This window comes from Notothenia rossii (genome assembly GCF_949606895.1).
Source record: "Notothenia rossii genome assembly, chromosome: 4".
Classification (NCBI taxonomy): Eukaryota; Metazoa; Chordata; class Actinopteri; order Perciformes; family Nototheniidae; genus Notothenia; species Notothenia rossii.
Window position 1 is genome coordinate 88525760 of NC_136902.1, and position 23946 is coordinate 88549705.

At 40.6% G+C, this 23946-nt stretch overlaps 2 protein-coding genes across 3 annotated transcripts in view; one reads left to right on the forward strand and one right to left on the reverse strand.

Moving 5' to 3' along the window:
- The window catches only part of LOC307036635 (ras GTPase-activating protein 2-like), a 36251-nt gene extending 12511 nt beyond the window's left edge, over positions 1 to 23740 (forward strand). The window contains exons 3-10 of one of the 2 annotated variants that reach the window (XM_079677130.1): positions 2239 to 2342; positions 2431 to 2525; positions 4840 to 4916; positions 11401 to 11484; positions 17442 to 17514; positions 17615 to 17691; positions 19773 to 19874; positions 22976 to 23735. In XM_079677130.1, coding sequence (XP_079533256.1) covers positions 2239 to 2342; positions 2431 to 2525; positions 4840 to 4916; positions 11401 to 11484; positions 17442 to 17514; positions 17615 to 17691; positions 19773 to 19874; positions 22976 to 23195 — 832 coding nt within the window. In that variant the 3' untranslated portion in view covers positions 23196 to 23735. Of the gene's footprint in view, positions 1 to 2238; positions 2343 to 2430; positions 2526 to 4839; positions 4917 to 11400; positions 11485 to 17441; positions 17515 to 17614; positions 17692 to 19772; positions 19875 to 22975 lie in introns of both variants that reach the window. The other variant, XM_079677129.1, reaches the window with a different exon arrangement.
- Positions 23741 to 23763: 23 nt separating this feature from the next.
- The window catches only part of LOC307037302 (transmembrane protein 255B), a gene marked incomplete at its 3' end in the record, with an annotated part of 22048 nt that continues 21865 nt past the window's right edge, over positions 23764 to 23946 (reverse strand). Inside the window, exon 9 of the mRNA XM_079678073.1 lies at positions 23764 to 23800. Coding sequence (XP_079534199.1) covers positions 23764 to 23800 — 37 coding nt within the window. The remainder of the gene's footprint in view (positions 23801 to 23946) is intronic.

A 23946-nucleotide genomic window follows, 5' to 3' on the forward strand; every position in this document is an offset into this window, starting at 1 on the left:
TACACTTTAAAGCATATTAAGTCAATTAACTCACACCGATCAGTGTTTCCCCTACCATTGTCTTTATTTAAAAAAAAAAAAAAATTATTATTTAAAAAAAAAAAATATATATATATATATATATATAGCACCAAAATGCAACTGAAGTAATCTATCTACGGTCACGTTTCACTTTGAACATGTGCTCTTTTATTAAATAAACTAAACGCCTATGTTATTTATCCAATGTGCATGTTTCAGTTTCCACTGCCTTGCGTATTCACATTCTCCCTCCGCTCTGTTTCTGAAGGGCGGGGCTCCCACACCCCCCCCCCCCCCCCCACACACACACACACACACACACACACACACACAAACACACACACGCGAATGCACACACTCACAATCAGAGACAACAGCGGAGGAAAGGAGGAGAACAACCGCTCTAGTGTCTGCCCGTTTGTGTCCCCCCCCAGTTTCAAATTCGTTTATCATTATTTTTTAAGCGCAAGCCGTTATCGTCAAGGGAGAAGGACACAAACAGCCTGCCCAGGTGGACGCGCGCGAACGCGACAACGAACGTAGCGTGCGCATTCTAAAAATAGCTCACAGATGGTGAGCAGGTCCCGCGGTTTTGAACTACAGTATTGAATTTGACAGAAAACAACAATGAAACGCCAGCAGAAGAATAGTCTAATGAGTTGGGTGAATAAAAAGACAGGAGATGTGAGTTGGTTTATTCAGTAAATTAGCTCAGGATAATTGGATGTTCTGTCTACACCTGTTGATGTGAGGCTAATGCAGGATTTGCTAGCTTGATGCTACCGGCATTCAGCGGCAGTGACTCAACAAATTGCCACTTAAAATGTATCGTCAGCAATCTGCCCCTTCCTTCAGACTTCCTCACAGAGCCCCTCCTCCAACACACATGACCAATGAGGGCACGAGATAAGTTTGTGCACAGATGGAAGGCTGACAGGGATCCAGTTATTTTAGCCGGGCCGGCTCAGATGATTGGTCGTTCTTTTTACAGTACTACGGCTTCCACAGATGACGTTTTTTTATGTATTTATTGTCAAAGCATTTAAATTATTCATTGCTATCGGGATGTGAAGAGCATTACATTACATTACATTACATGTAATTTGTTAGACGCTTTTATCCAAAGCGACTTACATACATTCAGTACTGTGGACAATCCCCACAGGAGCAATTTGGGGTGAAGTGTCTCAGGGACACAACGACATGCTGACTGCAGTGGGACTCGAACTTGCTATCCCCTGATTTGAAAGTCCAGGATACTTTCCACTGAGCAAAAGCATTCCATTGAATATAACAAAAAGTGTTTCTGTAGTGAATTACCTCCCCTACCTTTAATTTCTATTGCAGGTGACATAACACATTTCAGAAAACTGAACCAGATTTTTGTCATAAATTCACAATAATATCGAGATTTTCAAATTCTAACTTTGCACTTTTTATACACTTTTTAAAAGTTTTTTTAAGTCGCTTTCAAAAGTCAAACTCTGGTTCAGTGCACTGTCTGGTGTGGTTTGTTTGGACAGTTGTGAAAGCAGTTATTACAATCTGTTTTTTGCATGGCGTTAGACCGTTTGAGTTTTTCTCGCACCATTTCCAATCGAATGCTGCATCGGTTCAACTGCAGTGAGAACGTAAGCCCACCAAATAGCAGTGAGACAATGTCCATGCAGTATAATTTGAGCTGTTGGACACAGGTAAATGACGTTTGCTATACATCTGATCCGAAGAGAACATACAGAATAGCATTATTTGTAAGGAACACCTGACACACTGACAGTATCACCGAACACCTCTGTGGCGCGTTTTACTTCATGTTGCTCGGTTAATGTTTTCTCCATTTCCATGGCTACATTTCCCCACATTTCTGACCAGTAAGAATGACTTCTACCACTACTGTTTAACCCCTGCTCCTTTGTAAAAGCATCACCCTGAGCAAATTACATTTTTTACATTTTTCTACATATTTGATTTGTGTACTGTGGAACCAAACCAGAAATAAAAAACCCTAAACGACCATTTTCGCTGGATTTAGAATGTTTAAAAACGACACCAAATCATTAACCAAGCCTTCACGATGAGCCATTTCTTGAATCCGGCTGTTGCCACTAATCTGTTTATCACACATTGTACCACCCACTACACACATTTGCACACCCTTTTTTAAAAGATAAAAAGATACATACTTGTGTCCTAAATGAATTCTGTCTTTATTCACAGCCCCTTCTATGGAGAGGACTTCTACTTTGAGATCCCTCGTCCATTTCAGTGTTTATCCTTCTACGTCTATGCCAAGAGCGTTTTCCAAAGGGACCTACCTGTTGGTGAGTTTCTTTAAGCACGGGACTGACACAAACATGTTTTCTTATTCAAGTTAGAACTCTGTAGTGTAATGTGTTTGTGTGTTTACAGGCAAGGTGTCAATCAGGAAGGATGACCTGGCCAAATACAGTGGAAAAGAGCATTGGTGCAGCCTTCATCCAGTAGATCCCAACTCAGAAGTCCAGGTAACTTCCGCGAAAGTGTAATGTTTTAAATAAAGATTCACAAATATAATTTAAAGATTTCGCACTCCAACACAACAAAGTGGAAATTGGATTGCATGTAACCCACCGTTTCCGCCAGGGGGGCATCTTGCCGTCATTTGACGACCTTATTCAGCTCGGAACGCCCTGAACTTGAGCTGAGGGCGTCCAAAAAACAAATGTTATCGCTTGAAATGACACAAAGGGAAAACGACAAGGACATCCCTCTGTTGGGGGGGCAAAGGAGTCTGGTGGGATTATTTTTGCCGCCAGCAAAGTGTGTTCCTGTGACGGAAAGTGTACTGCCGGCGAGCCTTGACGTGGGGTGCTAGTGGAGCATGCGAGTGAACTGCGAGCGCCGGAGCATCGCAGCGGCGAAACTGAGGCTCCGTGGTAAACTGTGGTAACATGAAGAGTCGTTTAGGAGCCGAGCAAAATGATCCGGCTCACTAAAAAGAGCCGGAATTCCCATCACTAATACGTAAAGAGATAGTATCTATAAAGGGACAGCTCAATTCAAAATTCAAGTCACGTGACACAACGTGACGTCACACCTCCCGCTCTCGGGGTGGACGTCCTCTCAGCCCTGGTCTGGCGGAAACACTGATGTAACCTAAAACGTGCAAAGTGATTAGATTGTTTCATGTCCAATAAGGCGCGTTAGTCATGTTTCAACAGCGCTCTTCTATTGGCTAGCGCTCCAACACATTATACTTGATAGGCTAAGGGGCGGGACATGGCTAAGCGTTTGACCAATCACAACAGAGCTGGTCAGCTAACCGATCAGAGCAGACTGGGTTCTGGTTTCAGACAGAGGGTGAAAAGACACACGGGCAGTATGAGAAAAATAAAGAGCTTTTGGAACATTAAAGCATGGAAACATGTCACAGTAGAGACACTAAATATAAACCTGAAAATTAGCCGAATAGGTCCCCTTTAAAATGTGTATACTGCTTAAATCAAGGCTAATATGATTTTATATAATGATTATTGGTTCTTAATAGTTGTTGGAGTTGGTAGCACCTACCTAAAGTACTAACGCTTATGATTCTATAGCTATAATCTTGACGTATCAGGTGTTTTTTATTTTGGGCCAATGTCTGCCTTTTTTTAGTGTCGAAACCTTCATCTGCCTTTCAGCATTTTCTTGATCTTTTTTTTCAGGGTGCAGTTTCTAGTTTGTATCGCATATAGGGCATGTGGGTTGCCCTATTTCAACTGTACATGTCTTTTATCAGATATTTTTTGCGGTGTGGTTGCGCTGGGTGAAACTACAGCTCACTACCACTTGTGTGCTGCTGCAAGCTAACGTGTTGACTCGAGCTGCCATTAGCCCACGCCAGACTATTCTGGGTTTGTGCTGCTACACTGATTCACTCACAAGTAGACACTCTAAACTGCAAAGTCAGTGAGAGAGGGAGGAATTATTGCAATACCTCTCTGGCTTTCAGTCAAACGGCTGTTATGTGAGCAGCTTTGTTCCAATGGAGGTAATGAAGACAAAGGTACAACGGCTTTTTGAAAAGGGAGGATACTAACGTGTTATTTTCCTGATGTCATTGGCTCATTTAGATCCTTCAAAGTAAATATAATATTAGCTTAAAGGCCTATCTTGCATCAGAGAGTGCTGCCTGCCTTCTCAGCCAAGTGCTGATTTGCAGAGACAGAGTGCAAGTGTGTGGGCGTTTTGTTTAGCTCTGTCTCTCTCTATATCTCCCTCACTCTCTCTCCAACACTTCCGAAGGCGAGACCGGCAGCCTTCACCACATCCGACCCCGTAAAGATCTTTTATGACTGATGACAAAATGTGCAGCTGCTGTGGCTCTTGTCACACACTTGTGCCAACATTAACCTAAAACAACATGAGGCTGAGACCGGACACATGAGAGTAAAAAGACCCAGAGAAATGTTTAAAACAAAATGCAATTACTAAATGTTAATTACTGGATTATTGATGCTTTCATGTGTTCACCACAGCTGGACAATGTGGATTTGAATTACTTACTGCTGGACATTTTAACTTGTTATATGTCAATGTTTTTTTACAAGTTGATATTTTGTATTACGTAAAGAGTACAAAATGTATCCGAAAAAATAGTGGTGTATATATAAAGTAGCATAAATCTACAAAACCTAGTTAAACTCAAATTGTTCTTAAGTGTAATTCCATACCACCACTGCACATGTTTCTATCACATCCCTGATATTAACCTGGGTTTTGATTTGAAACCTTTGTGTCGCAGTTTAAAACTCAGATGTGATGTTTTGAGTAACCGCTCCCTCTCTGCTCCTACAGGGAAAGGTTCACTTGGAGATGCGGCTGAATGAAGTGATCACAGAGAACGGATCAGTGGGTCAACACTTAGTGGTCCGGTGAGTACCATCACATCAGACTTCATTTAGCTGCACTTACAAAAGCCAAGAGTACCTCTTCTGAGAAGCCATGTCTGATCTGCTCTTATAAACTGGGAATGGTTGCTATTTCTATATTTTATGCAAATGTATGAAGTATTGTGTATTAAATGCCGAATTGTAAACAAGTTTTTTTTTTTTTACATTACATGTCACTTGTTAGACGCTTTTATCCCAAAGCGAGTTGCATACATTCAGTACTGTGGACAATCCACACAGGAGCAATTTGGGGTGAGGTGTCTTACCAAGGGACACAACGACATGCTGACTGCAGTGGGACTCGAACTTGCTATCCCCTGATTCGAAGTCCAGCACACTAGTATCCACTAGGGATGGGAATTTGAAAGCAAATGTATATTCGACACCCAAAGAAACGGTTAACCGAAATGTACATAACCTTAAATAAAAAAATATAGAAAACAAAAACAAGTATTCAAGTAAGTATAGAAACCAAGTCGAATTTGCAAAATGTATTGAACGGGTGATCACAGTTGACAGCTATAGGCCTACAACTTTCATGCTTAAAACATAACTTGTTTTTTTAATTAACCCTTTGGAGTCGACCGCCACGCCGGCGTGATAAGATCACATGATGTTTTCAAGCCGACCCGCATAAAAACAACAGTCCGGACAACATTGCCGTGTGTTTCTGTCGAAAGTACTGGCTTGAAACTATATCCCAGTCTTTGTTTCATGCCAAAAGACCCAGTAAACACGGAGATACGATGATATAAAGTTAATACATTTCAAAAGTATGAAAAATGGAAGCACACATTTGAATATCTTCGCCGCATTTGATCATTTTACGAAACGGAAAATACTGGAAACTGTAGATTGACATGCCAAACATTTCTTAATAGTAAGACAAATCAAAAGTATGCGAAAACGGCCAAATTAGCCCAGGACTCCAAAGGGTTAAGGGGGCTATTACACGAACAACATAACTGGTTAGGGTAACGTAACTAGGGTTGCAAAGGGACGGAAAGTTTCCATGGGAAGCTCAGCTGGGGAATTTTGGAAACATTCGATGCAAAATTAAACAAAAAAAACACGACATTTCAACAGATTAAAAAAAAAATAGATATGTTTAAGTAGAACAGAACAAGTTTTAATTATTTGATTGAACAATTATTTGTTTCATTGAAGAACGAAAACAGGAATGTTGAGTTAAATGTTACTCATCCCCCCCCAACCCCACTCATTAAAAAATGAACAAAAATGCTTCCCCCCACAAAGTCCCATTCAAATGGTTAAATGAAAAGAGCCCTTCTCCCTCCAAAAAGTCCCATTTAAACATGCACATCTTCCTTCAAGCAATCCTCTGCATTTTTGCTAAAGCCTTTCAGTCAACGGGCTCTTCCTGGGCCTCATCAACATCACACTCTGAGTCTTCCTCTTCAGTGTCACTGTCCAGCCTTGTTGAGGATGGCTCTGTGTTAGGCTCAGAGAGCCTTACGGCCCGTCTACACTACAGGCATAAAAAAATCTTGAAGCTGGGCGTGTCTGAAGCTTGGCGATTTTTTGCGAGCAACCAATCACATGAATCTGCCGCCCCCGACATACTAAGCAATAGCAATGTTAAAACGAAGTAAACTGGATATAAACTCTCCAAACAGGCGAAAAAAACTGTCAGTTTCACCCACTGTCTCTGCCACCTCCCACCATGCCTGGTTCCTCCGGTTTGTATCCCGGTAAATAGTTCTGGTCGTAAAGAACCGGGTGATTTGCTACCGTAATATCTCGTTTGGAATATGAGGAAATGAACTGCGGTCTGGCTCTCCCAGCTTGCACGCGGTTTGATTGGCTAGCGCTTGCACTGGCGGGATTTGCATAAACGGGATTTGATTGGCTGATGCCAAGCATCGAGCCTCAAAAGTTGAACATTGTTCAACTTTTGATGCCGATAGATGCTCGTGATGCTTGCAAAGCCATGCCATGCTCCCCACAATGCAGTTCGGCGAATATTAAAAATCTTCTACGTCACCCCATTCAAGTGAATGGGCGAAGCGTTGAAAGCATTTTTTGATGCCTGTAGTGTAGACGTACCGTTAGGTTTGCCAGAATGCCAACCAGTTTTTCCACTGTCACATTTGTGAGCCTGTTGCGAACCTTTGTGTGGTGTCAATAGCCATGCAGTAAGCAGTGTGCTATGGCATGGATATTCAAATGTACTTGAATGGCATCTGTCTGTTTTAGTCAAGACTATGCTAAAATGTACTTTCCCCAACTATATTTAAGTTCCCTATGAAGAGCCAACCTTCAATTTAGAAAATTCCCAGTTTATTCCCATAAATTCCCGGGAAAAGTTTCCATCTTTGAAAATTCCCGGAATTTTGCAACCCTAAACGTAACCCTATTACAACAGAGATCAACAACCTATAACAGGGCACAGAATGCAGCTATTCAATATTCATTCTTGTTTAAGAATATGAGCATGTCTACTCAGGGGAGAGGCGGGTGCAGAGACGACTCACAATCAGGCCAGCTGTGGAGAAGACCCTCTCAGCTGGAATCTGGGCATAAGATAAGGTTTGAGTCTGCGTGATCTGCGTGTATGGGAGGGGCAGCAGCCATATCATTAGCTAGAACTAGCTAGATCTGATGGATTTGGACATAATCGCGAGTGAAGTATAACCGGACGCGAGAGAGAGATCAGCACCTGCAGCTCTGCCCGCTGTGAGGGACCGGTGAGCGGAGCAAAACACACATTTAGACCCAACACACTTAGCTATGGCACTTTCGTATACACTGAATTATTCCATTTGATCATATGTAATCAACTTAGGCTCCCCTCCCCCAAAAAAATATTCATAACTCATATTAGAATATCTGAATAATTTTGAATATTCGATTAATCGTTCCCATACTATCCACTGAGCCACAGCCTCCCAAAAACTTTTGCGGTGTTTTTTGTGCATTGTCCAAAATACGTTTGTTTACTAACTGGGACCCTGAAAAGCCAAATCGATTTTCATTTAACTTGCATTACAATTTGAAATTCTTCCTTAAAATAAAAAACATGCAAATGCAAAAATAATACAGGATCATTTTAAGGTTTCTCCAAATAGTTTCTCTTAGTTGTTTGTTTTGATGGGAAAACACAACATGTCATTGTCCTAATCAGACACTGTCCTAAGGGGAGTTTTCCTACGCACTATTATAGAAATAAACAAAATGTGTATTGTATATGTGACCTGCTCCATCGAAATCAGTCGCATTGACCCGAAGACACATTTTGAGTTGCATACACTGCTGGAAAGAGGAGAAGCTTTCTAATGATATCAGGATTGTTGTTGCTCTCCAAATATTAAGCAAAATATGTCAGATTATATAATGACTGTCAACGAGTCATCATTTTGAGAAAAAGGCCTTTGAAGTTTCCTCTTCTCTGGAATCCATCGATCTGATTGGTTATTAGCAAATCATCAAAATACTGCGGAGGGAAGATATTTTTGTTTGGTGTGTGTGTGTGTGTGTGTGTGTGTGTGTGTGTGTGTGTGTGTGTGTGTGTGTGTGTGTGTGTGTGTGTGTGTGTGTGTGTGTGTGTGTGTGTGTGTGTGTGTGTGTGTGTGTGTGTGTGTGTGTGTGTGTGTGTGTGTGTGTGTGTGTGTGTGTGTGTGTGTGTGTGTGTGTGTGTGTGTGTGTGTGTGTGTGTGTGTGTGTGTGTGTGTGTGTGTGTGTGTGTGTGTGTGTGTGTATTTCTGTGTATTGTGTTTGTTTCCCGGGGAAAAGACTCGAGAAACCCCGGCTGTTGTTACGCCTACTGTGACGTTACTTCGCTCTCCGCTTGTAATTATGCCGTCACAAGCTTCAAAGTTGTATTTATCATCTGAATTTGCAGAAATAAGTTTAGTATTCTGAAAGCCAAGACTTTGTTTATTTGAAATCGGATGAAAACAAACTGTAGCGGACCCTGCCGTGTTATCTACGATTACTACGCCTTGCATTCATAATTTCAGCGGAGGGGGGGGGGGGGGGCGGCGCTGAGGAACAGCAGAGTGCGAGTGAGAGCTGTCTTCTACCCTTTACAAGCTTCAAAAACGTATTTATCGTGTGATTTTCGAAATAACAGTTTCATATTCTGAAAGCCAAGACTTTGTTTATTTAAAATCAAACAAAACATCCGAACCCCGAAAAACTATTTTTTTTACACAAATCCACGTTTATTTTGAAATGAGCCGTTGCAACTTCTGACTGATTTCCATAGAGCGGGTCACATATTGTTCAGATTCAACAACAACAACTATGGCTCACTGAGTCAAAAAACGCTTCCTCTGAACTACATGACCTACAGCTACTGAGAAGATTTCTATTTGCATACGTATTCTTATGGATTATAGGCACACGTTTTTAAAATATGTAACCTCAAAATTGTGTAGAAAAACGATAACAAACTGGGAGGATTTGTTATTAGTTCTGAGAATGAAACTAAAAACGATGTGTTCGAGTAGTTATCAAAAAGAAGTCTTCATTGATAAAATCAAATTACTCATCTGAACTTTCCGTGGGATGTTTGTGTCCCATTACTTTATCTATTTCTGCCCAGCGTTTGACTTCATGAAGTCGTCACTGTTGCCACTAATGACACAGGAGGTTGGTCTGCTCAAGAGAAAAACACTCATTAAAGGATGTGCTTGAGCATGTATACACACACACACTTACATACAGGTATATGTGCGTACGTGTGAGACCTCATGCTGTTTACGTCGGTTGTTTTGCATCCCCCATTCATACTTGGAGAGCGGGTTAATGAGTAGGAAGTGATGGCATCTGAACAGGAAGTCTCGCCTCTCACTCTGCAACCGCTGCGGTTTTCTGCTGCCGTCATTCACTGCGCCTCTCAGATGGTTTGCTTAACCTGTCGCCCGCTCGCTTATCACTTGCACACTTCCAGCCATCCTGTTGCAGCCAGATTAGTCACCAGAGATGTCCAGAGCACTCGGGGAGATGGGGTTAAGTTAAGGGATGCGAAGGACACTGTAGGGAATATTGTCATGGCGCCCTGGAAGATGATACACAAACATCCTGATCCTGACTATCTCCCTCCGGCTTCACTTAGTGACGGCTGTATTCATCCTCACTCTCGGGTGACTCAGGCTTAGCAGCCACATCCTGTTTAGGGTGCCTACAGTGTCTGTTTGTTGTCACATGAAACACCTGTGAAAAAAAGCAGTGGTCCCTGTGTGTCGAGAGCCAAACATGAGAGCACAGCACTATGCCTCTCAATCAAGACCCACAACAACTCTGCTGTTTTTATATTGTTGCCAAAATGTCTGTTTGGGAATTAGAGAGGACGTGTTCTGCTCATTTTCAGGTTCACCTTTGTATGTTCTGCCTCTGACATGTCTCCATGCTTTAATGTCAGGGTTCTTACGGTCATTAAAAACCTGGAATCGTCATGGAAATTCGAAATGCTAATTCCAGGCCCTGGAAAAGTTATTAGTTAGTTAGTTAGTTTTGGAGAAGTCATGGAAATTTAACTAAAGTTGCATCAAACATAATTTATATTTTATCCATCTAATGAATACTGTATCCTATAGTAATGAAATGCAAAATGGCTTTTAATTGATGAGGCATTTTGCTGGTGAGAGATTTTAGTAAGCCTATTTGATTTGTTTTAGATAGGCACAACATGTTTCATATGCAGACCTTATTTTCCTGTTCCATGTTAAAATAAACCATTTTCAGTGGTACCGCTGAGACGGAGTAATTTTTTTGGTCATGGAAAATTAGGTAAAGGTCCTTGAGAAGTCATTGGTGAAAAAGTGTATGAACCCTTTAATGTTCAAAAAGCCCTTTATTTTCCTCATACTGCCTGTGCTGCAGCACCTCTTTTCACCCTCTGTCTGAAACCAGAGCCCAGTCTGCTCTGATTGGTTAGCTGGCCGGCTCTGTTGTGATTGGTCTTAGAGATGTCCCGCCCCTTACGTTATCACGTACAATGCGTTGGAGCGCTAGCCGTGTTGCATAGTGATGTCACTAGTGTGTGGGAGAGAAACTTCCTCTGGATGGAACAAAGGGATTTTATCCTGTGTGTTGATTTATTACCGATTTAATTAAATGTTCAGTAGTCGTATGGTTAGTACCTGAGTGTAATGTAAAATACGTTTTTTCTTGTTTTCAAACCTCCATTGGTTCTAAATAAATATACTCCATGCTGATAACATTCAGTCTGCAGAGGGTTAACAGCAATAGCATTTCCGCTTTGCTTTCTGTTGAACCAACAAAAAAGTGTATTTACCATTCATGCTTTAAAGACTTGGGTTTAAGAAAACTAATCTCTCCCAAGGTCTGGGTCACTTTAAACTTAAATGTTTCATTATTACATGACTTTAAAATGAGTGATTTGACCACCACCCTGCTATAATAAACAATATGACTAACTTTTAATTCAACTGGTAATTATGCTGTAATTTAAAACCGTGTCCCTCACTGTTTCCTGCAGGATAATCGAGTGCCAGGGTTTGCCTCTGATCAGCGGGCAGAACTGTGACCCGTACGCCACCGTGTCACTCGTTGGACCTGCCAGGTAACTCATTAAATACCACACGTATAGCAATGTTTTTTTTTGTACCTATGTATTGCTCTTCTCTGCATGTTATAAAGTATATTAGCAGCACGTTTGCCCCTTTTTAACTTGATGGTTCAACATCACTACATTACTACTAATTTTCAATATTTCAAATGACCCACCAGATAAAAAAAAAAAATCCAGAGTTACGTTTTTCTGTAAGATACAGTGATGCAAATTAGTCGCTTTTCGGCGCCTCCCGCTTTTTTAACGCTGCTTTGGGTGACTTGTGTAATTCGTGGAGAACCGAAGAGTTTTCGTTTTGGGGGGGGGTGGGGGTCCGTCAGTTTGTCCGTTAGTCCGTCCGACTGACGGACAACTTCTCACTTCAAAAAAGAAGAAGAAACCTAGATCGCAAAATAATTAAACAAGCGAGTGCCTGTTTTTCCTGGCCAAGGACAGGTTCCATGAACACAACACGAGCGTAACGTTTCTTGGACGTGGTTATGTCTCGTCTGAAAGGAGTGTAGACTAGACTTGAGTGCTTACGGAGGGCACCGGAACGCCGCTCCAGCTCTTCAAATATTGCAGTACCCATAAGGAGCCGTACACATGCTGCAGTGTTTGCGTGGCTGTGTCTTTAGTGGTAAGCCCAGAGGCGATCTGTTATTATTAGCATCTGGTTAGCTAGCTATGCTAACGAATTTAAAGAGCTTTTCTACAACCAGGTGGAAGAGAGCTCTCCCCTGAGAGGCTCAAATAACCTCAGCTCAGTGAGGTTAAGGCACACCTTGATATGATCATTATAATTATTAATGAGATATTAGAGACTAAATGAAAAACAGGTATAAAATACTATATGACAGTAACAAAAAAGTTGTTAAAAATAACAAGAATAGAGTTTAAAAGGGGAGTGATTTGTAAAATATCCCAAAAGAAAAATCTGCTTACAGTTCTGTTTTCATATGGGTGTTGAAAGATGTACCCATAGATCTCCTCATGTTGTTCTCAAAGTGCACCAGATTGATGCTTTTAACTTCAATATTTAAAAAAATATCTGTCTCCTATTGATCTGAGTATATTATAAATAATAGCCAGTTAATTGAAGCATTATAGCACAGGCCTTTGTCAGATGGTATATCACGCTGTTTCTTTCTGCTTCGGATAGTTCTCTCTTTTTTCACCATACCTGTGTTTGCATCACTGAAGATAAGACTTTATTCATCCCGAAGGAAATTGTTGTGCCAGAGTAACAAAATACAATAAACACAGCAGCAAAACTGTACACTAAAAGTGCAGCAAAAAAAGGAATTAAACATCCACAGACAACATGAAACGTAGAAACATAGATGGTCACACAATCAATGCAATGATTATTAGCAGTATTTAGTAGTTAGTAGTGCATATATATATATATATATATATATATATATAGCTATATATATATATATATATATATATATATATATATATATATATATATATATATATATATATATATATATATATATATATATATATATATATATATATATATATATATAGCTATAGCTATATATATAGCTATATATATAGCTATATATATATATATATAGCTATAGCTATATATATATATATATATATATATATATATAGCTATAGCTATATATATATATATATATATATAGCTATATATATATATATATATATATATATATATATATATATATATATATATATATATATATATATATATATATATATATATATATATATATATATATATATATATATATATATATATATAGCTATATATATTAACTGGTGCCATCTTTATTGATCTTACCAAAGCTTTTGATGTTGTTGATCGCTATTTACTACTTGATAAATTATATGCTATTGGACTTTCTAGAAGTGCATTACTTTGGTTTAGCTCATATTTACATAATCGAAAACAGTGTGTTATTTTGAATGGGAAAAGTTCTGATCTCCTTATACAGCATAGTGGAGTACCTCAGGGCTCTACACTTGGACCACTACTTTTCACCATTTATATAAACAATTTGCCCTCCATTTTTCAAAACTGTAATGTTCATCTATATGCAGATGATACCGTTATTTACACATCAAAACCAAATCTCTCTCAAATTCAAGTTTCACTCCAGTCAGATTTCACCCTCCTGCAAGACTGGCTATTCCAGAACAAGTTACTTTTGAACAAAACTAAATCCTTCTCTATGATCTTTGGTACCCGACACAAACTCAAATCTTTGACTGGCTCATGTGATATTTCTTGCAATGATGGTACAATTCTGCATAGAGTTGACAGTTTTAAATATTTAGGGGTATGGCTTGACTCTAACCTTTCATTCAAACCTCATATTGATCATATACTGCATAAAGTAAACTTTGGTCTTGGTACTCTTTACCGCTCTCGGCACTGTTTTACCTTAAAAGTTAGGAAAAAACTTGCTACCCAACTGCTATTTCCCTTATTAGACTATTGTGACGTTGTTTATCTCAATGCTCCGAAATCTGTTCTAGCCCCGCTAAACATTGCTTACAATAGAATGTGTAGATTTATTCTCGGTTGTGATTTCCATACACACCACTGTGCACTGTACCTAAACCTCAATCTCCCTTCTCCTGATTTGAGAAGACATTTGCACTGGCTTGAGTTCATTTATAAAAGTTTCAACTTTAATTATCCCCCATATTTGAAACAGTATCTCTTTCGTTTTACATCAACCCACCAAGTTAGACATACCTCTCAGCTCTTCTTCACCGTTCCTCTAGTTAAAAAGGACATTGGCAAAAGAGCCTTCAAATTTAAAGCTCCTGCTGATTGGAATAACTTACCTGCTACCATCAGATCTCTCCCTACTCTGACTTTGTTCAAGCGTGCATTGTCGTCTCACCTCAAGGTTGAATGTTTTTGTATGACCTGAAGTACTTTATTTATTGTTTAAGGGTTGTTGAGGCTCCATCTTATTTCACCATCTCCTCATGAGATGACCCACCTATTGCCCATTTCTAAGTCTTTATTTCTAAGTCTTTATTGTTATGATTTTGTATATATAGTACAGCTCCTCTACTTTACTCTACCCAATGATATGCATTCAATGTAACCGCCTATAATGTATTACCATGTGCTGTATGCTTAGGCTGAATGTTTGTAATTTCTTGGTTATTTCTTCCGATGTATGTGTGTGAATGTTGTTTGTATGTTGTACTTGTTTGTTATTTGTTTTCTTGGGACCCCCTTGAAAACGAGGTGATTCACCTCAAGGGGTTTATCCTAATAAAGAAATTTGAATATATATATATATAGCAGCAAGTGTATTGCAATGATGTTAATTATATTGATATGTATATTGCACATAGTGTTGGTGCGGAAGTTCTCAGTGCCCTTTACTTACGGGTGAAGAGTTAAAGAGTTTGATTGCCACTGGGAGGAAAGACCTCCTGTGGCGCTGTGTGGTTGTTATGGGCGATCTCAGTCTGTGGCTGAAAGTGCTCCGGTAGGAAACCAGTGTGGCATGCAGGGGGTGAGACCCGTTGTCCAGAATGCTGAGAAGTTACCTCAGCATTCTCCCCTCCGACACCACTGCCAACGACTCCTGATCCACTCCCAGGACAGAGCCTGCTCTCCTGATGAGCTTGTTGAGTCTGTTGGCATCAGCTGTCTTCACCCCGCTGCCCCAACACACTACAGCAAAGAAGATCACACTGGAGACCACCGAGTCATAAAACATCTGCAACATAGTGCTGCAGACGTTGAAGGACCTGAGTCTCCTGAGGAACTACAGGCGACTCTGGCCTTTCTTATATAGGGCCTCAGTGTTTTTACTCCAGTCCAGTTTATTGTCTATGTGGACGTCCAGGAACTTGTAGCTGTCCACAATGTCCACATCCATGCCCACGATGGTAATTGGGCTTGGGGCGGTACTCCGCTTCCTGAAGTCAACCACTAGCTCCTTAGTTTTTGTGACGTTGAGCTGCAGATGGTTCTGACCGCACCACTCCACAAAACTGTCCACCACACTCCTGTGCTCAGCTTCCTGATCTCTGATGATACAGCCCACAATGGCAGACTCATCTGAGATGGCAGGACTGTGAGCAGTGTCTGAAGTCTGATGGATAGACTGTGAACAGGAAGGGAGAGAGGACCGTGCCCTGAGGAGCGCCCGTGCTGCTCAATATAATGTCAGAGGTGTTATTCTGCAGCTTCACGTACTGTGCTTGCTCTAAGAAAAAAGCACAGTAAAAGAAGAGCTCTGTGGCTTCAGACTCGATCGCCATTGAAATGACAGCGTGGTTTCCCCCAAAAGTTTCCTGTTGCTTAGGTCAAACCGATGTGATATAAATCAAAGCAGGAAACCTCAATTTTTGAGAGGCTGAAAACTGCATTTTCTGCCTTTTTAATCAGAAATCACTTTAAAGATTGTCATGATTTTATTGTGTAAGTCTAAATAATTAGTAGGGATGTAACGATATATCGAATATCGCCTTTTTACCTGTCCAACAAGACAGCAAGTAGGTTACAACATGAACATAAAACAACAGATAACACAAAAGGACATCGTATTTACAGGGCTACATGTACATACCTACATTAGAGACATAAGCATATCTCTCTATCCCAGCAACATCAGTGCCAAGCAAGAGAGTTTTTTCCACAGCAGGGGATATTGTAAACGCCCAAACACCCCAGCTTCCAAAATGTTTTTTTAAGCTCACCTGAGGTGTTTTTTCGCCTTTTCCAAAATACGTTTGTATACATGAGTAACAAATACGTCACTTCCAGGCAAACAGTATGGCTCCGCCCACTTTTTGGGGAAAACAACGCTGTCATTTGAACAGCGGTCAATACAAATTCTGAAGTTTTTGCCAATCCGATCAGAAATTTAAGAAAACCGTGGATATTTCGATCTTCAAAGAGCCCGATTCCAATGGCCAGACAGGCAAACAATTGCATTAAGCCATTGGAAATCAACGATCGGGCTCGATATATGTTTAGATATAGCAGTAGGCTATCGATTTTCATAGATGAGAGTAACATCTACGCCACTTTACGGCCCCGCCCACTTTTGGGGGAAACAACGCTGTCATTTGAATGGCGATCGAGTCTGAAGCCACAGAGATCTTCTGTTACTGTCCTTTCTTCTTAGAGGAAGTACAGAAACACGTAACTCTGGATTTGTTTTAATGTTTGAGGTGCAATAAACGACACGGCAGCTTTTTGGCATGAAAAAACTATTATTTTCCCTCTCGCCCATGAGAGTAACAGCCGGCGAAATTAAAGACTCCCCTACTGATTTTAATTTAACCATATATCGAGCCTGATCGTCGATTTCAAATTATTTAATGTAATTGTTTGCCTGACTGTCCATCGTAATCGGGCTCTTTGAAGATCCAAAAGTCCACGGTTTTCTTACATTTCTGATCGGATTGGCAAAAACTTCAGAATTTGTATTGACCGCCGTTCAAATGACAGCGTTGGTTTCCCCCAAAAGTGGGCGGGGCTGTAATTTTCTCCCGGAAGTGACGTAGGTGTTACTTTCATGTATAGTAACTGGGACCCTGAAAAGCCAATTGAGTTCTGACGTAGCGAATTAATTAAAAAAAAAAAAAAAAAAAAAAAATCGATTTTCTTTTTCAATATCGCGATAAATATCGTACCGTGGACTTGTTATCGCGATATTATCGTACCGTGCATTTTTGGTATCGTTACATCCCTAATAATCAGTCAACTGATTGTTGCAGCTCTACTTCAATATTCAATATCTTTTTTATAATAAAGTACATATCAAATAACAATGTGATAATGACCTTAATGTGTTTGTTCACGATCTTTCAATGGCTGTGATCTTGATAAACAGTATTTTAAAAAGCGATTGTAACCACATATACATAGATATAGTTTAGACAAAGACCAGCAGGACATGTTATTGTTTTAAATGTTAGTTTTTAAGAGTTTCCATCATGTTTCTCAGATCGGACCAAAAGAAAACGAAGGTGAAGAAGAAAACCAGCGACCCTCATTTTGAAGAGACGTTCTTCTTTGAGGTAAATTTCACTTTGCTTTCTTCAACACTATTTGTATAATAACTCCTGTATTCTGTAAGTAAACCCTCACATGTCCCCCCCCCCCCCCCCCCCTCCTCAGGTCACACGGACCAGCAGCTACTCTAAAAAGTCTCATTTCCAAGTGGAGGAGGAAGACATAGAGAAACTGGAGATCAAGTACGTTTGTCCTTCACTCTCATCTGGTCCCCTCTGTGACCCTCCCTCTTTGTGTCTCATTTCCCCTCTGTACTCCTGACAGAAGAACACATACAGTGGGGCAAAAAAGTATTTAGTCAACCACCAATTGTGCAAGTTCTCCCACTTAAAAAGATGAGAGGCCTGTAATTTTCATCCTAGGTATACCTCAACTATGAGAGACAGAATGAGAAAAAAATCCAGAAAATCAAATTGTCTGATTTTTAAAGACTTTATTTGCAAATTATGGTGGAAATTAAGTATTTGGTCAATAACAAAAGTTCATCTCAATACTTTGTTATATACCCTTTGTTGGCAATGACAGAGGTCAAACGTTTTCTGTAAGTCTTCACAAGGTTTTCACTGTTGCTGGTATTTTGGCCCATTCCTCCATGCAGACCTCCTCTAGAGCAGCGATGTTTTGGGGCTGTTGCTGGGCAACACGGACTTTCAACTCCCTCCAAAGATTTTCAATAGGGTTGAGATCTGGAGACTGGCTAGGCCACTCCAGGACCTTGAAATGCTTCTTACGAAGCCACTCCTTCGTTGCCCGGGCGGTGTGTTTGGGATCATTGTCATGCTGAAAGACCCAGCCACGTTTCATCTTCAATGCCCTTGCTGATGGAAGGAGGTTGTCACTCAAAATCTCACGATACATGGCCCCATTCATTCTTTCCTTTACACGGATCAGTCGTCCTGGTCCCTGTGCAGAACAACAGCCCCAAAGCATGATGTTTCCACCCCCATGTTTCACAGTAGGTATGGTGTTCTTTGGATGCAACTCAGCATTCTTTCTCCTCCAAACACGTCTAGTTGAGTTTTTACCAAAAAGTTCTATTTTGGTTTCATCTGACCATATGACATTCTCCCAATCCTCTTCTGGATCATCTAAATGCTCTCTAGCAAACTTCAGACGGGCCTGGACATGTACTGGCTTAAGCAGGGGGACATGTCTGGCACTGCAGGATTTGAGTCCCTGGCGGCGTAGTGTGTTACTGATGGTAGCCTTTGTTACTTTGGTCCCAGCTCTCTGCAGGTCATTGACTAGGTCCCCCCGTGTGCTTCTGGGATTTTTGCTCACCGTTCTTGTGATCATTTTGACCCCACGGGGTGAGATCTTGCGTGGAGCCCCAGATCGAGGGAGATTATCAGTGGTCTTGTATGTCTTCCATTTTCTAATAATTGCTCCCACAGTTGATTTCTTCACATCAAGCTGCTTACCTATTGCAGACTCAGTCTTCCCAGCCTGGTGCAGGTCGACCATTTAGTTTCTGGTGTCCTTTGACAGCTCTTTGGTCTTGGCCATAGTGGAGTTTGGAGTGTGACTGTTTGAGGTTGTGGACAGGTATCTTTTATACTGATAACGAGTTCAAACAGGTTCCATTAATACAGTTAACAAGTGGAGCACAGAGGAGGCTCTTAAAGAAGAAGTTACAGGTCTGTGAGAGCCAGACATCTTGTTTGTTTGTAGGTGACCAAATACTTATTTTTCACCATAATTTGCAAATAAATTCTTTAAAAATCAGACAATGTGATTTTCTGGATTTTTTTTTTCTCTCATAGTTGAGGTATACCTAGGATAAAAATGACAGGACTCTCTCATCTTTTTAAGTGGGAGAACTTGCACACTTGGTGGCTGACTAAATACTTTTTTGCCCCACTGTATGTCTTAACAACTTGAGGAGAAAAAGGTGCATTTTAGATGTGGTGTGTTCTGACTACTGATAGAGAGCCTTGCTTTCTGGTTAGGATATGTGGGGCGTCCGTGACAGTGGACTCATAGCTCACTGGGTAAGACTAGACAGACTGGAAGGTAAACTCATGCATGGTTTTAAAGGTTTGGATTTGAGGTGGTGTCAATGCACGGGTTATTGTTTTAGCTTTTATGCAGCGAGCAGGTAAGCATCACTCCTGTAGTGACATTTATGTTTGCCATTTAGTTTGGAAATGGGTGTTTGTGCTGAACACACACACAGTAACAATACACGAGTTGTACTGAATGCACTATATTTTCACATGCTTTGAACATTATTTGTATAACCGTCCTTTCTCTACCTGTGCAGAGTGGATTTGTGGAACAATGAGAATCTAGCTCAGGATGTGTTTCTGGGGGAGACGCGGGTCCACGTGAAGATCCTGAGAAGCGACCACATCCACAAAGCCTGGTAAGGACTCCACCTGCGGCTCTTCAGCCGTGACTCCTTTCAGCTTTGATCGCTTATTACGTAGAAATAAATAACGACGATTTTCATTTATTTTCTGTTGCACAGTTAACACTCTTGCTAATGTATCACCTCTTATACAGGGGGTCTGCGGGGCGGGGTCTTAGAAAGTATTAAAAGTTGATAAATCAATTTAACGAAGATTTTAAAAAGTATTAAATGGCGTTTTCCAAGGTATTACATTTTGTAGCTTGTTTCCAATAAGTATATAAATGGTCCAAAGAGGTTGTATTCTACAGTCTGCCTGAATGTAATCATTGCGTAGCTGTGTAGTGTGATTCTGTGTAGTTTATTTATGGCATCCCGTTGGATTTGGCGTCATCTGAACAGGACATCGCGCGCTCACTGCTTGATAGCGCGCGAAGCTCCGTTTACGCCGGTTGTTAAGCAACATCGTTATGGGGAAATGCAAGTCTGCGTCCAAATGGTTGGAAGATAAGGAGGAAGGACAATCAATACTGTATATAGTGAATGTGAGGTAAAGTGTGTCGCCAAGGTAACCGGTTAGAACTCAAAGTGGCGATGAGGTCTGAAAATGTTTGGAAAGGGTCTTAAAAAAGGTCTTAAAAGGTTTTACATGTGACTTCAGGATCCCTGCATATGTATCACCTCTTATAGTTTGAGGTGATGCTGTGACACTGAAATAAATAAAAACTTTTTTTAACATTTCATCAAATAAAGTAGCCTGTGCGTCACATCCTGCACATTTTCTACAGTTGGCTTATCCTGAGTTACGGTCCCCCAGCGTCGGTAAACTTATCATGCATATTTCTGAGCTGAGCAAACACATTTTTAAGAAGTTGATCAAGTCTTTAAACTCGGGCGTTAAAAACTTGAGATTACACAAACGAACACTCTGCGCCATTGCTCTTAACTTATACATATATATATTTCTGCTATAATCGTTTTTCCTCCTGTCACACAATTTACACAACAACTTGCACACGTGTTTCGGCAAGGCACTTTTTTTCCATAGCACATTTCATTAACAAAAAGGTAATTCAAAGTGTATTACCAAAACATTAAAAGCATTAAACAAAGCAAACATTTTAATACATTTAAAAAACTCATTGGTAAGCATATTAGTCATTCTGGGTAACTTGCTCACCTGATTGCACTCATGGGTTACATGAAGTTGAGTTACTGTCATCAATGTATTTTTGGAATAAGCTATTCATCTATGCTAATAATGTGTTGGAGTCACGGTACTGTAATGTGTATTACATTTGTATTAAATTAGTTTTAAATAAATGAAAAAGACATTTGGTTAAACTGTCACTCTGCCACGCACACTGCAAAGTCTGTTGGCTTCCTGCAGTCAAATGCCTTGAAGGCCTTTTGCACTGCCATGGCTGAGAATGAATAGGCCATTCCTAGATCTCCAGGCAAGATAAAAGAATAACTTTGCAACATTTTCATACACCGACAGATATTTGGTTGACTGCGGTTTGAAAAAAAAGACTTCTTTGGACAAACAGTGGTAGCCTTTCTCTTTGGTAATGGACTGTGGAAACACCCGAGACAATAATAATGTTATCAAGCCCAGGAAGTCCGGTGTGCTAATTCATAAATGTATTAACTTGTTGGCAATAAACCTCATAGCCTGGTCATGACCTCATCAGGTCTTACACTTACTTTCTAGTCTGTATGTGAAGGAAACACACCCTGCTTAACTTTAACCGTTACGTTTCTCCCTGCTTTTGCTCGATGGTTTGAAGAATCTTCCCGGATTTCTCCGTGTTCAGCATTTTTTCATTTTGTGTGGGTGTTTCCTAGCTGTGCGTCAGTGTAGGTGATGTGGGATTATGCCAGATAGCAATCTGTTAGTACATGAGGGCTGTGAGTGGAGTGTGTGGGCGGCTCTTTGCGTGGTGGCAGTACCTCCTGTCCTGTGTTTATGCTGGAAATGGTCCATGGTGCACACATTGAGGCGGTTCAGCTTCGTGAAATCAGGACCGGTGATCTGTTTACGTCTTCTGGGGAGCGTCTCTGCGCCTGTTTACCTTGATGACAGATCAAGCGGCTTATAGACGGGTCTACTGTATGTAGCTGCAGCTTTTAAAGCACTGCTGTGTAACTGTGCACTAAATCATTTTGTGTCTTGCTCCACCTGTTGACTTTAGGGAGGAAATGCATGCATCAGAAATATGAGCCAAGTATTCAACATGTTCCTTTTAGTATTAAAGTAGAAGTAAACGAGTGCATCATCTGGATAAACAGCTGGAACATAGTTTAAAAAATGGCAAAGACTGCCGTCTGATTCAGATTAGCATGATGGAGTCACATTAAGTCACTTTGAGCCTCACCGTGCAAATCCTTCTCTGGGCATTAATGTAGCCCTGCTAGTCTGTTCATTTATATATTAGACGCTCATGTAGTCAAACTGAAGTCGTTCAGGAATCTTCAGTTTTGTTTTATGCGTTTACATGTTTCTTTTGGAGGGGAAACGTGCCAAATGTTGATCTGTAAAAACTTGTTTTCCAATTGTTTCTCTCATTTATTGACTTTGATGAGATGCTAATGTATCTTTTCTATTCAACGACAGAAATGTATTAGTTTGCACAACCTATCCTGTATTTGGACAAACTGTGAGGTATAAAAAATGATATTAATGGTACACGTTTTCAGCGGCATCCAACGTCTCCTTTCTTCGATTTTTTGTTTTTACCGATGTATCATTTTATGTATGTATATCTTATATTTATTTGATTGGCTTTATTTTATAATCAAGCTCCATTTCTAAGGAGATGTTTAATCGGGACATGGAAACGAATTTAATAATAATTTGAATTGTTATAGTGCCTTTCAAAAGACTCAAGGATTCTTTACAATGGAAAACAAAAGAACAAAATAATAATAGTCAAAAGGATACACTGGTTAGAAAAAAATAACCGGTTGCTGGGTACTGTATTTTAGCTGAGGCCAAAGGCCCGGGGGAACAGATGGTGTTTGAGTTGTTTTTTGAAAGTGTCCAGAGAGTCGGCGTTATTTGTTGTCCCCGCACATCCTCACAGCACGTTCTGCCTTCCTGTGGTTTTGAACAGGTATCTCCTCCAGCCCAAAGGGAACGGCAGCAAGTCAAAGTCCGATGATCTGGGATCTTTGCGTCTGAAGCTGACCTACATCGAAGACACGGTGCTGCCATCTGCCTTCTACACACCGCTCTGCAACCTGCTGCTCAAATCCCCCGACGTGAAGGTAGGAGCTCAAGTTACACCGGAGAGGAAACCCCCTGAAAGAAGAAACTCAAGTGTATATTTCTGAGAAAAGGACACCAGAGCCTTTCTGCGGCTCATTAGGATTCCTGATGGATACGTCGCTTTCCTTTCATTTCAAATGTTTCAAGAAGGGCTGCACAATTCATCAACATTTCATCCAAAGTGCAATATTTTAATTGCAGGAAGTCTAATGTTTGTGATGCTGAAAGAAGTCCTGACCTACAAACGGTTCTGCAGACTTAATAAAAAACCCTTCTTTGATCCAGATCCTCTTTAAAAAATCACACAATGATCAGAGACATGTTTCCAAATGGTCCCTAGTTACAAATACAATGAGTTGCAAATAGTTTTGTTCCTTTGTTGTTTCATACTCCCCGTTTGTTTCTTCTCTCATTGCCATTCATGTACGGGTGCTTTTCATTGCTTCCTCGTGTCCTTTCTCCTCCTGTGACCCGGGAATCATTTCCTCTCTGCCATCGTGGAGGATTTTCAAACGCCTTAAATGCACCTCTCAATCCTCAGAGTAAGGAGGCTTCTAGAGGAGCTTAGAGCCAGTTTTGTACTACGTGTGATTCTTTTAGCGAGTGGCGTGACGTTTGAATGCCAGACCTGCTCTACATGTGGCACAGGTGGGCAGATTGCTGTAACGACCTTTCAAAAGCGGATACAAGCACAAACATTCCCATTATTTCAAGAACACTGAATTGTTCTTCCAAGGAACCAGCATCTTACCACGGCGTGTTAACCACTGAATCAATTTGGTGATTTTGGTATTTAATGGTATGTTTTTTTTTTTT